This window comes from Nelumbo nucifera, chromosome 7 (assembly GCF_055504915.1).
Source record: "Nelumbo nucifera cultivar China Antique chromosome 7, China Antique-T2T, whole genome shotgun sequence".
Lineage (NCBI taxonomy): Eukaryota > Viridiplantae > Streptophyta > Magnoliopsida > Proteales > Nelumbonaceae > Nelumbo > Nelumbo nucifera.
Genome location: NC_142655.1, coordinates 10,361,870 through 10,374,699, shown reverse-complemented (window position 1 = coordinate 10,374,699; position 12,830 = coordinate 10,361,870). Strand labels below are relative to the sequence as shown.

General features: G+C 43.5%; 1 protein-coding gene across 1 annotated transcript; it reads right to left on the bottom strand.

The window, feature by feature from the left end:
- Positions 1 to 8,469: 8,469 nt before the first annotated feature.
- Positions 8,470 to 12,428, bottom strand: LOC104608938 (uncharacterized protein At1g24485-like). Its single transcript, XM_010275065.2, has 8 exons — positions 12,211 to 12,428; positions 11,577 to 12,117; positions 9,824 to 10,308; positions 9,520 to 9,652; positions 9,240 to 9,308; positions 9,068 to 9,139; positions 8,892 to 8,963; positions 8,470 to 8,772 (listed from the first exon to the last, which is right to left on the bottom strand). The coding sequence occupies exons 1-8, from the start codon at positions 12,281 to 12,283 to the stop codon at positions 8,598 to 8,600; spliced, it is 1,620 nt and encodes a 539-aa protein (XP_010273367.1). The 5' UTR covers positions 12,284 to 12,428; the 3' UTR covers positions 8,470 to 8,597.
- Between the last annotated feature and the right edge of the window lie 402 nt (positions 12,429 to 12,830).

The following is a 12,830-nucleotide window of genomic DNA, read 5'->3' as shown; positions in this document are numbered from 1 at the left end:
CGGGGGCTACTTTTCTCGAACCCGTGCCAAAGAGGCAATCTGGGTCTTAGAATGCCTATGCCGAAGCGACTGGGTCTTAAACTGCCCATGCCAAAGCGAATGAGTCTTAGGTTGCCCATGCCGAAGCGACTGGGTCTTAGGTTGCCCATGCCGAAGCGACTGGGTCTTAACGTGGTGCCGAGATCTTCTGTCAGCCCGACACCTTAGCCCTTAGGCCCTGGGAACGACTCGTAGTCCACTCCCATTATCCTTTACTGTGCCCATGCCAAAGAGACATCTGAGGTGCTCACAAATAGTATCTCTTAAGGTTGTCGACGTTCCAAGCTCAGGGTATTTGTTTCCCTTCCATGGTCTCGAGCTCATATGTGCCTTCTCCAAATACTCGTCTTACCCTGTACGAGCCTTCCTAGTTCGGTCCGACCTCCTACACTGGGCTCAAGCACCATTACCTTCTGAAGTACCAGGTCACCAACTCGTAACTGGTGTCTCTTGACCTGGGCATTGTAGTACCAAGCTACCTGATGTTGGTAGGCCGCAATCCGGATGTAGGCTAGGTCGCATACCCCTTCGATCAGATCTAAATTAGTTTGAAGCTCGTTGTCATTGGCATCCTCATTGTACGCATCAAGTTGCAAGGTCGGTACCACGATCTCGACAGGGATCACAACCTCTATTCTATATGTCAGGTTAAAGGGTGTTTCACCTGTCGCAATCTTGGCAGTCGTCCTATAGGCCTAGAGAACATTGGACAGCTCGTCCACCCACAAACCCTTAGCTCGCAACAAACGAGCCTTTAGTCCTCGGAGAATGGCCCTGTTCATCACTCCGGCTTGTCCATTTGCCTGGGGTTGTGCCACCGAAGTGAAGCTTTGTTGGATCCCCATTTCGGCACACCTGTTCTGGAACTTAATATCTTCAAACTGCTTCCCATTATCCAATATCAGTACTTTAGGTAGTCCAAAGCGGCATACTATATTCTTCCGGAAGAAGTTCTGCATGTTCCAAGCTGTAATTATTACTAAGGGCTCGACTTCCATCCACATCGTGAAGTAGTCCACCGCCACCACTAAGAATCTTCTTTGCCCGGTTGTAGGCGAGAATGGTCCAAGGATATCTAATCCCCATTGCGCAAAGGGCCACGGGCTGGTCAAGTACTTCAAATCGACAGTAGGTTGATGGAGGATGTTGGCATGCCTCTGGCAATTGTCACACTTTTTTACGAGATCGACTACGTCTGCCTTCATAGTAGGCCAGTAAAGTCCTTTATGGAAATTGTGGAGTACTCGGTCAGCTTCTGAAGGCCGCAAGCAACGTAGATAGGGGAGTGTGAAAGTCCTCCTATGCAACCACACATCTATAAGAACGTACCAGGCTGACTGATGCTCTATCCTCCGACTTGCATTGCATTCAGATGGTAGGGTCCTGTGGAGCAGGTAATCAACGAGCGGGTCAATCTAGCTCGGCTCCATTAGCAACACGGGAATGACCTCTTTTGCCCCCACGAGAATGCTAGGCCGAGGCAGGTCCTCTAGGTAAAACATCCGCATTGTATTGTCGCTAGTGCTCACCAACCACGATAGGAAATCGGCCTCAGTGTTCTCAGATCTCAGTACCAGTCAAATGAACCAAGAGAAGAAGGTCGAAAATAGCTCCCTTACTTTAGCTAGATAGGCTACCATGGTCGAGTCTCGAGCCTTGTAGTCACCATTGACCTGGTTTACCACCAACTAAGAGTCGTTGCATACCACGAGGTGCTTCGCGCCAACCTCCCTTGTCAAATTCAGCCCGGCTATTAGCGCCTCATAATCCACCTCATTGTTCGATGTTTCGAATCCGAACCAAAGAGCGAACTCCAGCTTTACCTCGCTCGGACCGTACAGTATTAGCCCAACACCACTTCCTCGCTAGTTAGACGAGCCGTCGACGTGGAGGATCGAGGGCTCCTCGTCCCAGTTCGGTTCCACCCTGACCGGGACCGGTGCCGTGCTGGTTGACTCCTCCGACGTGTTAGCGGGCTCAATCAGTTCAGTGGTCGGGGTGTTGAACGTACATTATGCTACAAATTCCATCAAGACTTGGGCTTTGATCGCGGGCCTTGGCTCAAACTAGATGTCGTACTCGCTTAACTCGACGGCCCACTTCGTTAACCTACCAGACACCTCGGGCTTGAGCAAGACATGCTTCAGAGGCTTGTTGGTAAGGACGACGATAGTGTGGGCTTGGAAGTACGGGTGTAGTTTCTGAGCTTTTATTACTAGTGCGTACGCTAACTTTTCGATGTCAGGGTACCTGGTTTCCGCTGCCTGCAAAACTTTGCTCATGTAGTAGATAGGTCGTTGGACCAAGTCCACTTCTCTTATCAGTACCGAGCTGACTACCTCGTCACTTGCCGAGAGGTACAATTTCAGATCATTGTCTTTCTCAGGTCGGGTTAAAATCAGTAGGGTACTTAAGTATTTTTTTAGCTCATCAAACACCAGCTGGCATTCTTTGGTCCACACAAAGTTTTCGTTCTTTTTAATCACCTGGAAAAAGGGTAGGCATCGACCCACCGATTTAGACAAAAACTAGTTTAGGGCAGCCACCCAGCCAGTTAACCTTAGAATTTTTTTTTATCTTCTGGGGCGGTCTCATGTCTAAAATGGCCTTAATTTTGTCCGGATTGGCCTCGATGCCACGTTGGTTAACTATGTAGCCGATGAACTTACCCGACGTGACCCCGAAGACACTCTTGTTCGGGTTGAGCTTCATGTTATATTTTCTTAGAATTTGAAAAATGCAATTTAAATCATCAAATAAGGAGTTCGAAAACTGGGTCTTCACAACCATGTCATCAACATAACATTCTACTTTATTTCCAATGAGAGGTTTGAAGACCTTATTTACAAGTCGCTAGAAAGTTGCTCCTGCGTTTTTTAACCCAAAGGGCATCACTTTATAACTGTGTAGCTCCAGTTTAGTTACAAATGCAATTTTTCTTGATCAGCTACGTCCATCCTAATCTGGTTGTAGCCAGAGTAGGCGTCCATAAATCTCAACAGTTCGTATCCCGAGGTCACGTCTACTAGGCGGTCAATTTTGGGGAATGGAAAGCAGTCATTTAGGCAGACGTAGTCGATGCACATGTGCCACTTTCTGTTGGCCTTCTTCACTAGCACAGGGTTAGCCACCCAGCTCGGGTATTGGACCTCCCTAACAAAGTATGCTGCGAGGAGCTTCCCGACCTCCTCATAAACTATCCTCCACCGCTCTAGGGCGAGGTTCCGTTTTCTTTGTCTAATTAGCCTGACTGAGGGGTCCACATTAAGTCTATGAGTAATTATGACAGGGTCTATACCGGGCATTTCTACCACGGGCCAAGCAAAAGCATCTAAATTATTGAGTAGAAAACTTACCAGCTGCAATATGAGAGGTTCGCTTAGTAGTGCGCCGATCTGGAGGGTCTTCGCCAGATCATCATCAAATACTCGGATACGGGCGGTTTCCTCCATCGGGGCAGCTCGCTCCTTTGTATGCTCGGGTGGAGGCTCTAGCTCAACATCGTCAGTCAACTTTGCCTTGCCCTTCAGTGCGGCCACATAACACTTATGTGATTCCAACTAGTCACCTCGTACAACCCCTACTCCACAGTCTTTTGGGAATTTCATTGCCAGATAGTAGGTGGACACGACTACACGAAGGGCATGCAGAATGGGTCGACCTAAAATTGCGTTATAGGAGGACACAGTTGTGACCACGAGGAAGGTGTGCTCGAAGTGCACTAAGTTGGGTCACGTTCCTGCTGCAACTGTCACTTTGATGCATCCATTGAACCCTACTAGAGGCGAGCTTACTGGCTACATATCACTTCGCTGTAGTTGTAGTTTCTCGAGAGCCTCCAAAAAATGTATATCAGCTGAACTGTCGAAGTTCACTAATATCTTTTTTACCTCGAAGTCATTAATGACTAGCTTAACGATGAGAGCATCATCATTTGAATATTGTATCCCACGAGCATCATCCTCCATAAAGTAGATGGGCTCTTCGACCCGAGGTCTTTTCAGTGGATTTTCTACTTCATGCTCGAGCTCCTAAACTGAGGTCTTTCCTACCGCAATGGTACACCCCGCAACAATAGACCCGCCGGAGATCATGTTGATCACCCCACAGATTGGTCTGTCTTAAGGCGGCTATTGTTGCTGCCAGTGTGGCTGGTCATTCCGCCTGCTCGACTCCGGAGCTTCTCTTCTTTGGTCGGCTTGGTGGTCTACTGATTCTCTGCCTTCACACAATATATACTTCTTCAGGTACCCGTAGTGAAAAAGCTCTTCAATCTCGTCGCAATGGTTTCTACAATTCTTAGTATTGTGCTTGGTGTCACGATGGAAATGGCAATAGTAGTTCGGATTCCTGGTGGCCGGGTCTCCTCACAATCTAGGCAGCCACTTGACAAAGGAGGAATCCTTGATCACCATCAAGATTTCTCCTCACTTCGCATTGAGGGGGGTGTAGGACGTTCTTTCAACTAGTGGGGTTCTGGATCGCCGACCTGATCTAGAACTTCTAGATGGAGACTTACTTTTCTTTCTTGGAGACATACTTCTCCTCGGTGACTTACTCTTTTTTCGCCGGTGCTTACTGCTTCTAGCTTCCTCATCTTCCCTTTTCCTCTTTTCTCTTGGTGCGGCTTCAAAATTGGGGTTAAGCGCCTCCTCTATTCTCATAAAATTTTCAACATCAGAGAGAAACTTCTCGATGGTCTTCAGCGAATAAACTCTGAGGTACCATGCGAACTCCTTGTACTTGACTCCCTTTATCACCGCGATGAGTTGGATAGCCAGTTCGAGGTCCAATATCTGTAAACACTCGATATTGAAGCGCGCAATAAAACTTCGGATGGTCTCGTTCTCCCTCTACACCACGTTTAGAATGCTCGCTTAAGACTTCAGGCACTTCTTACAAGTGATGAAGTGGGTAGTGAAGCGATCGGCGAACTAGGCCCAACTAATAATTAAGCCCGGCGCTAAACTTCTATACCACGCTCTGGCTACCCCCTGAAAGTAGTAGAAAAGGAAACGCACGTGCTTGCCTCGTCTACCCCAACAAGGATCATTTGAGACTGAAATGCGTCAACATGATCATTGGGGTCGTACTTCCCATCGTAAGTCTCCAGAGTGGGGACCTTGAAGTCCTTTCGTCTTGGTGCTGCAAGAATCTCCGACAATAGGGGGAAGGCTGGCTCATCAGAACTGGAGCTGGCTGTGCAGCTACAGAGCTCACTTCTTCCCACATCCTGCTCCATTCCAATGGTTGACTGTTCCAAGGTGCCGGGGTATTTCTGGTGGGACTTGCAGCATCGTCACTTCTTTGTTGCTTCCACATTGGAACTGTTCACCTCTGTGTTGTCTTGGACTTCAATCTTTGTCCGCTCACGTTCTCGGAGGCTATCACGAGGAGGAAGAGGGTTCCAGCTTCCCGCCTCTTCGTTGTCCCGAACTTGTTGATGGCTGTTGCAGGGATCAAAGGGGACTCGACGTGAGCTCGTGCCTCAATCCCCGATTTGCTGCTGGTTACTTACTTGGGGTTTGCGGTTATTGCTCCGTGAATGCTGTTGTTGATCAGTTCGTGTGAAGTGGCTGATCTCGAGCTAGTTGTTTTGACCTTTACTCCCTTGGGGTGGAGGAGGTGTTCACCAATCCTCGGTCCTGTCCCATGGTCGAAGCTAGTTCCGAGGAGGAACTGCAACTTGAGGATTTCTTACACCCCGAAGAGGAGACCGGTGTACATTATTCTGCTTCTGGTTCGAGTCCTAAGGTTGAGGCTGGTTGTGCAGGTGTAGGAATTGCTGACAATATTGCTGATAGAAGTAGTACTGTTGAAGTTGTTGGAACTGGTGCATCTGATTCATCTGCAACTGTATGGTTCAGATACTCTAGACTAGCTCGTCTAATTGCTGATGCCCGACTCCAGGGGGACCACAAAGGGCTCTAATACAGAGAAAGTGGTTCTCACCTGAGGTAGCGAAACATTCAACTGTTGTGTACCGTAATAGTTCTGCTAAGGAGAAATCCCCAAAGTCGTGAAGGGGATAGTAAACTAGCAGTTGCAGACCGAAGGGAGCTCTTGATTAGTTGTGCTCTGATCTTGTCCCCCGAAGACGGTCACCTCGACACTCTTTCCAGTATTGCTTAAAAAAATCCATTGAGTAGGGAATAACTGCACGGTAAAGGACTTTAGTGTTTCGTACGAGGTTCCCACAGAAGGCACCAATTTATGGTGCGCGATCTGGATGCTCCTAGCCATAAGGAAGTTCAGACGTCAGTTGCCAAGTGGATCGCCCAAACTACAAGAAAGAAGGATCAGAGAACCCGAGGTGGCTAATTCGGCGAGGTCGCTCCGATGCTTAAGTCAGTTCTCAGTAGGTATTTGTGAGTTGAAAATCAATAAAGTAGAGAGCTAGAATGCACTTAATCGCGCATACCTTGTGTTAGGGGATTCAAAGACCTTATATAGTTGAGTTGTGAGTCCAAAGGCGTCTCCCCAGGATCTTCGAAGCGAGAAGTAGGAATCCGTCAGATGATGGCCATCTTGCTAACTGATAAGCCTTATCTCTTCCATCTGATTTGGGCGGGATGAGGATAAGTCCTACAATTGCACGGTATAATCCTGAAAAGCTCAGAGATCATAGGCGAGGTTGTAGAATCCACCATGTCCCACTTCGTCGTATGCAGTTACCGAGGTCCCCTGGCTCTGGTTCTGCCTGAGGTGACTGAGGTGCCCGAAGTGGCCCGGTCTACCCAGGTGGTGAGAGGTGTGAAGTCATAGCTTGATTAGAAGGTTGCATCCATGTGTCTTTTATTCATTAGGTCGAGCCAAATCACCTCTTATCAGAACCCATGGGTCATTAAATGCCTCGATATTCAAACCATCCTTAACCAACAGAGCATATGTTTCTTTAACCCCAGAATGATTTTTTGAGCTTGTTTCCACCAAAAGGAACTACTTTGCTTGACTCTAGATCCGAGTAGACTTGTGTCTTGGAAATATTTTCCCTTGATGGCCTGACTCCAAAGGCTATTGGGGTTTTGTAGTAACCTCCATATCTATTTACTAAAAAGTGCTTTGTTCATTTGGAAGCTCTTTCTGAACTTGAGCTTTAGGCAGACAAAACTTTGTCCAAGCTAGTGAGTGCTTTCTATTTCTGTTTGAGTTGCCCCATGGACCTATGGGTAACCTTTTAGTATATATTAAAACATCATTATCCACATCAGGAGAGCTCTCTTTTAGCATATGCTCGAGGCCAATCAAAGTAATAACAAAATTCTTCCTTAATTTGAATCAAGGTTTTAAAAATTGGATCAGACATAAAATCATTTTGGGACCAATTCCTGGGTTGAACGGACTGGCCGTTTAGTTTGAATGGACAGCCCATTTGACTTAAAAAACCAAAATAAAATAAAAAGGCTGAAACTATTGTTCGGGTCAGCAGGTTACTAACCAAATTAACTATTTTTAACCAAAAAACGGTCTTAGGATGAAATGAAATCAATCATCTGACCAATTCCCAGGTTTTCCGATCTGGTCTAATTTTCAAAACCATGACTTAATGTACCAATTAGAAAATTCTTCAGATCTATATCAATGGTGGTCTGTCATAAGAACATTTAGCCACTAGGGCACGACGTAGGAGATCCACAGATTGTTGTATGTCCCTCTCCCTGCTTAAGGGAAGAAGTCTTCATATCCAAATCAATTGTTGCCGATATTAGAGGTGTGAGTGTGATGATGGAAGATCAAACCATCGAAGCAAAGGAAGGAAGAGGATCCGCAGGGGGCACCTCCATCCAAAAGTCTCCCCAATAATCAGATTTATTTGTATTAAAAATGGAAACAAACTTTGCACTCAAAGTTGATTAAAAAAAATGATTGCAGTCTTGAAATTTGTGAATATAATATTTTATCATACCCCTTTCTCTCTACCAAACCCTGCCTATATCCAAATACACTTGATGGATGAGCCTAGATCTCATGAAGAAAAACTCTACACACATTCAGCCATACATTGCCAATATCTCCTATACATGTATTTTAAATTCATGGAGAGAATGGCAGATGTTTCTAATGTGAAACTAGATGCCAGTGATTTCAGAGTGTACAGAATTTTTACTTGCAAGGCATCCCGTTGCTTCATGAATTGGGTCTCTGATAAATAATCGTATGCACCAATTCCATATATCCGAGGTGTTTGATCTGTGTGGCCACGCCCTTAAATCTCGATTCACTGAGAATCGGCTGATGCCCGGCAAAGCTCTGTTACAACTTACGGTTAGAGGGGGTTATTTTTTCTTTTTTTTATTTATATTTATATTTAGGTTCAGTTTGGAAGTAGTATTTTAAATTATTTTGTATGTATTTGCAATGTAATTTTGTACCCTATGAAGAAAATAACACACGGAGATACAAATAGACATGTTGACATTCTAATTTCTAATAAGCATGTCAATCAGTAACTAAGCAAAGTTTGGGAGCATGAAGTCCCCTCCCACTTACTATCCCAAGATTTTAGTAAGGTAATCAACATTAATCCACCTGACATTATATAAAATTCTACATGAATTTCAATAACAAACAAAAACGAGCACTAGAATTACAATCTCATAGACGATTAGAAAATTTTTACTAATCCTGCTCTGGCTGTGGCTGTTGGAAAAGGGCGACAAAGCTGAACTTCCATTACCAGAATTAACACAAGGCAACTGAGTGGAAGCACATAAATACGGGTTACCTGAATAACTACAACATGAAAACAAAAGGAGAAATCTAAGTTGATGGTGTTATCTCAATGTAATTAATTGTTGCTGCTGGCAACAACAAAGGCAAGAAAAACAAGCTAGGGCACTGGATTAACTTACACCAATGTCAAGTTGCTATTGTTGGTGAGTGAGGAGGGTATTAATCCACTAAAGCTGTTATTTGCCAAATTTCTGCAGCAAAGAAGAGAATAAAAAAAACAGCCAATAAAAGAAATAAGAAATACAAAGTTGCAAAGAAATAGGAAAAGTGATGATCCTCAGAAGGAAATACTTACAGCATGTTCAGCTTATGAAAGTTTCCCAGGAAACTAGGAATTTCTCCACTTAAACTGTTGTTACTCAAATCTCTGCGAACCATAAGCAGAACATATAAACCAAACAACAAACCAGTAAACTCTCCACTTGTTTGCTTTTACACAGTTCTTTCTTTCCAATTTAGTTACTTACATTAGTTGGAGAGTATCCAAAGCGCTAAAATCTGGCAGAGATCCTTGTAGTTCGTAGCCACTGAGACGTCTATGAGTTGCTCATATGATAATGAATAAATTATTTTTACCTTCGATAGTGAAGATACTTAAATATATAAAAAGAAATAAACGATGAATGATGATAGATAGATGATGAACCAGAATGAATGGCCCATGGTGATAACCTAAACAATAAAATTATTGTTTCCAGACCAAACACATTAAAATAATGAAAAGAAATTTGAGGAAACAAGAATTACAATGCCGTTATTTGAGGTGTCTGGGTATAAGTGCATTCAACCCAATCCCAGGGGGATCCGTTTGGAAGACAGGGGTCACCGCTCCAATCTTGAAGTTGAACAAAAGCTTTTTGTAGTGTAGATAGCGCTTTTACTGGTATACAAAAGTAAACCCAAATTAATTAATTCACAATTCCTGCAAATCAACTAACTTCAGTATCATGGCTTTGTCCGTATACATACAATAATGCTGAATCAATGAACTTTTATCTATAAATCTTTAGTTTAAGAAATATAAGAACATTTTAATGGAATGTTCACTCACCATGTCTATTGTCTGTTCCGTCTGTTAGTGGGATTCCGATTTGAAACGCTTCCAACGCATTGATTATTGGGGGGAGTGTGGAGTCTGATGTGCGGTTCAGACAGTACTGGTAATTTCCGTCCCCAAATGCAGATATATCTGTAGTGAAGTTGAGTCCCAAAGCAGTTTTATATGGTGGGATTATGGGATGGGAAATATATTTTCTGTTCACGTAAATGGAAAAGGAACGCTTGTCCGAGGAAGTGAGGTTCAACAGTTCGGAGAAATAGAAAATAGTGTAGATCTTATCGTTTGTCAAATTAGGGAACTTAATGCAAAGAAGAGAACCAGACAAGTTTTGGTTATAAAGTGCTGTCTGTAACACAGATTCTGGAGGCTTATCTGGAAGGTCTGCAACCACAATTCTGGTGTCATTCTTTACAGTAATAAAATCTTTGGAACTTGGAAGTTCTTGCCAAATACGATCATATTTGTCGTCAGGGAACCTACAAAAGCAAAATCAACAGAGACATGGAAGGGCTACTTAGAATTTTTGCACCTTAGCAATTTTTAATGGAAAAAGTACTAGCCCCCTTAAAAACTGCATTATGCCCATGGATGGATTTGACATCAATTCACAGTTAGGATTCATCCCTGTACGTAGCGCTAAAGAATTCTGAGTTGGACTGATCAGTAAAGGATGTGATTGGAGGTATAACCAAGGTTTAAATTATTGATTATTTCAAGAGCTCCCTGATACATATCATTTCGGGAAATCCCCTATATGACCCTATAGGGAGTGTATCGGGGTTTTGAACAATTCAGGGGGACGGAGGAGTCTTAAACTCGCCCCCTAAACCGATTTTAAGAAAAATAAAGAAAAAAGGTAAAAAAATCAATATATCAGATGTATCGATATTTTGAATCTTGGGCATAACTTGATGCGTTAGGCCATGTTTAAGGTCGACCCAAAAACATGGCAAGATCCAACCATAATGTTTGTGCTTAGGGCCGAAGCCCGAGTTCAAGTTTGCTCTGGTTAATCTAAACCCAACTCGAGCTAAAGTTTGACACACTCTGATTTGTACTCGGGCCATATCAGGTTTGGGTTGATCAGTAAAGTTCAGGTGGGCCTAGTTAATAGGCTCAATATAAAAAAAGACTAATAATTTAAAATATTAAATAAGAAATTATATATTTTTTCTACGTATTTAGTGGAGTGGAATCGTGTTTGGACTAGGCTGAGGTCAAACTAAGGTCGGAATACCCAAGGGCAAGCCCAGGCCCAGCACAAAATAAAAGAACTTGGGGTTTATTGCCCAGATCCAATGGACAAAAAACAGAAGCTCAAGTTGCACCCCCTAACTGTAATACATACATATGAACCATAGCAACAATGTAATAGCGTTGGTTTTGGGTTCCGAAGTGAATTTGGGATGACAAAATCTAACCCGCTTATCAACTCCACCCGACCCAACCCGAAAAACACCTCTAACATTTACCCTTTGGAGTAAGTGTGCTAACAAATTCAGCCCTCAAGAGTCAAGAGTAAAATATTGAAACGGCTGCGTAAAGGACTAATATGATATAAAAGGACTGAAGCCTTGACTAATTCAGAACATCTGCTGATTCATAGCAGTCATTCTGGAATCCATGGAAACGGTTTCCACTCCCTTCCCCAGCCCCCAAATCAAACCAATCTGAAGTCTGAAGTCTAAACACAGAGAAAGAATTTGGAAGATATATGGAGTGGAGTTAGTACGTAGCACCTCACCTCACGCTTTCATTTCCGCCATAGTTTATTCTCCGTATCCCCAACAATGGATAATTTGGATCAACTCCAGCATACAAGCCCAAATCCAAGCTCCTCACTTCTATTGCAGAAATAAATGGTACGTCGTCAGGATAGTCCTGATTCCGAGCAACACACACGCTTATGGCATCAAACTTGGTTAGATATATCACTTCTTTATAAAATGGATCTGCACTGATATTTTCCACTATAGCCCAAGGGTTGCCATCGAACTGAAGATCAAAAACCGGTGCAGACAATTTTTCATCCTTGTTAGTCACATAGTAGAAATGTGCACGGAGAAGAACATGTTCTCCCCTCCCCACGCCTATGGAGTAGCAATTCTTCTTCGTGGTGGGGAATACTCTCCGAGTTGTGTATGGACGAGCAATAATTGATGAATTATTTACACTTGTAACAGTTTCGCTTTTACCGCTTTTAATGTAGAGATCATCTCCTACCCATGTGATATTGTTTGCGTCGGTGAATGAGTCCGAGGAGCCACAATCTATGCTTAGAAATACTGCATTTACATAGCATGAAAAAGGATTAATAAGAAGAAATAATAGATGAGATCGATCATGGGAGGATATGAAAATCGGAGATAAGAACTCACCACCCAGTGTTGGCATGGATAGGGCCAGAAGAACCAACAGTATTTCCAGGTAGAGAACAAGAATGTTGGTCATCGTGGTCTCGCCAGGCACAGAGAGAGATCAGGGTCTCAGAGAGGATGGACGGATTCTGGGTTTTCCTGACTCCATCGGTGATTGACTTGCAATTTAAAACGAGAGAAAATGAGGTGGGCCACATGAATACATCAAGGGCCGTTGATTAACGGTTTTAGCCACTGCTCCTTCCAGAGTAGCCGATTTTTGAGAATTTTAAGAAGCGTGGACTCCATCTACTCACTTTTCCGTCTATTTGTTGTGTTGACATCCCTGCCATTGCTCCAGAAAATGGTGATACATCAACACATGGAAAAAAATGATATTTCAAAAAACGTTAAATATGTTTAGAACTGTTTTTTCATAAAAATGGTGTTTCAAGCCACGCCTTAAAAATTGAGAAGGCATGGTTTGAAGCAATGCCGAGCTAGACATTTTCTCAGATTAGAACTCATTACTAACCAACAAGGACATAATGTAGTAATGACTTGAATTTCTTATAATGAGTATCAGTGCTGAAAACAGATATGGAGCATTGGTATTAAATAAAATGTGATATTATTGTTCC

What these genes read in the sequence shown, in the direction of transcription:
- LOC104608938 (XM_010275065.2), bottom strand. Translation starts at nt 12,283, where the DNA reads ATGACCAACATTCTTGTTCTCTACCTGGAAATACTGTTGGTTCTTCTG. An exon ending in ATCCATGCCAACACTGGGTG is followed by an intron (nt 12,118 to 12,210) that starts GTGAGTTCTTAT and finishes ATGTAAATGCAG; the next exon opens with TATTTCTAAGCATAGATTGT. An exon ending in TTGGATACTCTCCAACTAAT is followed by an intron (nt 9,140 to 9,239) that starts GTAAGTAACTAA and finishes TATGGTTCGCAG; the next exon opens with AGATTTGAGTAACAACAGTT.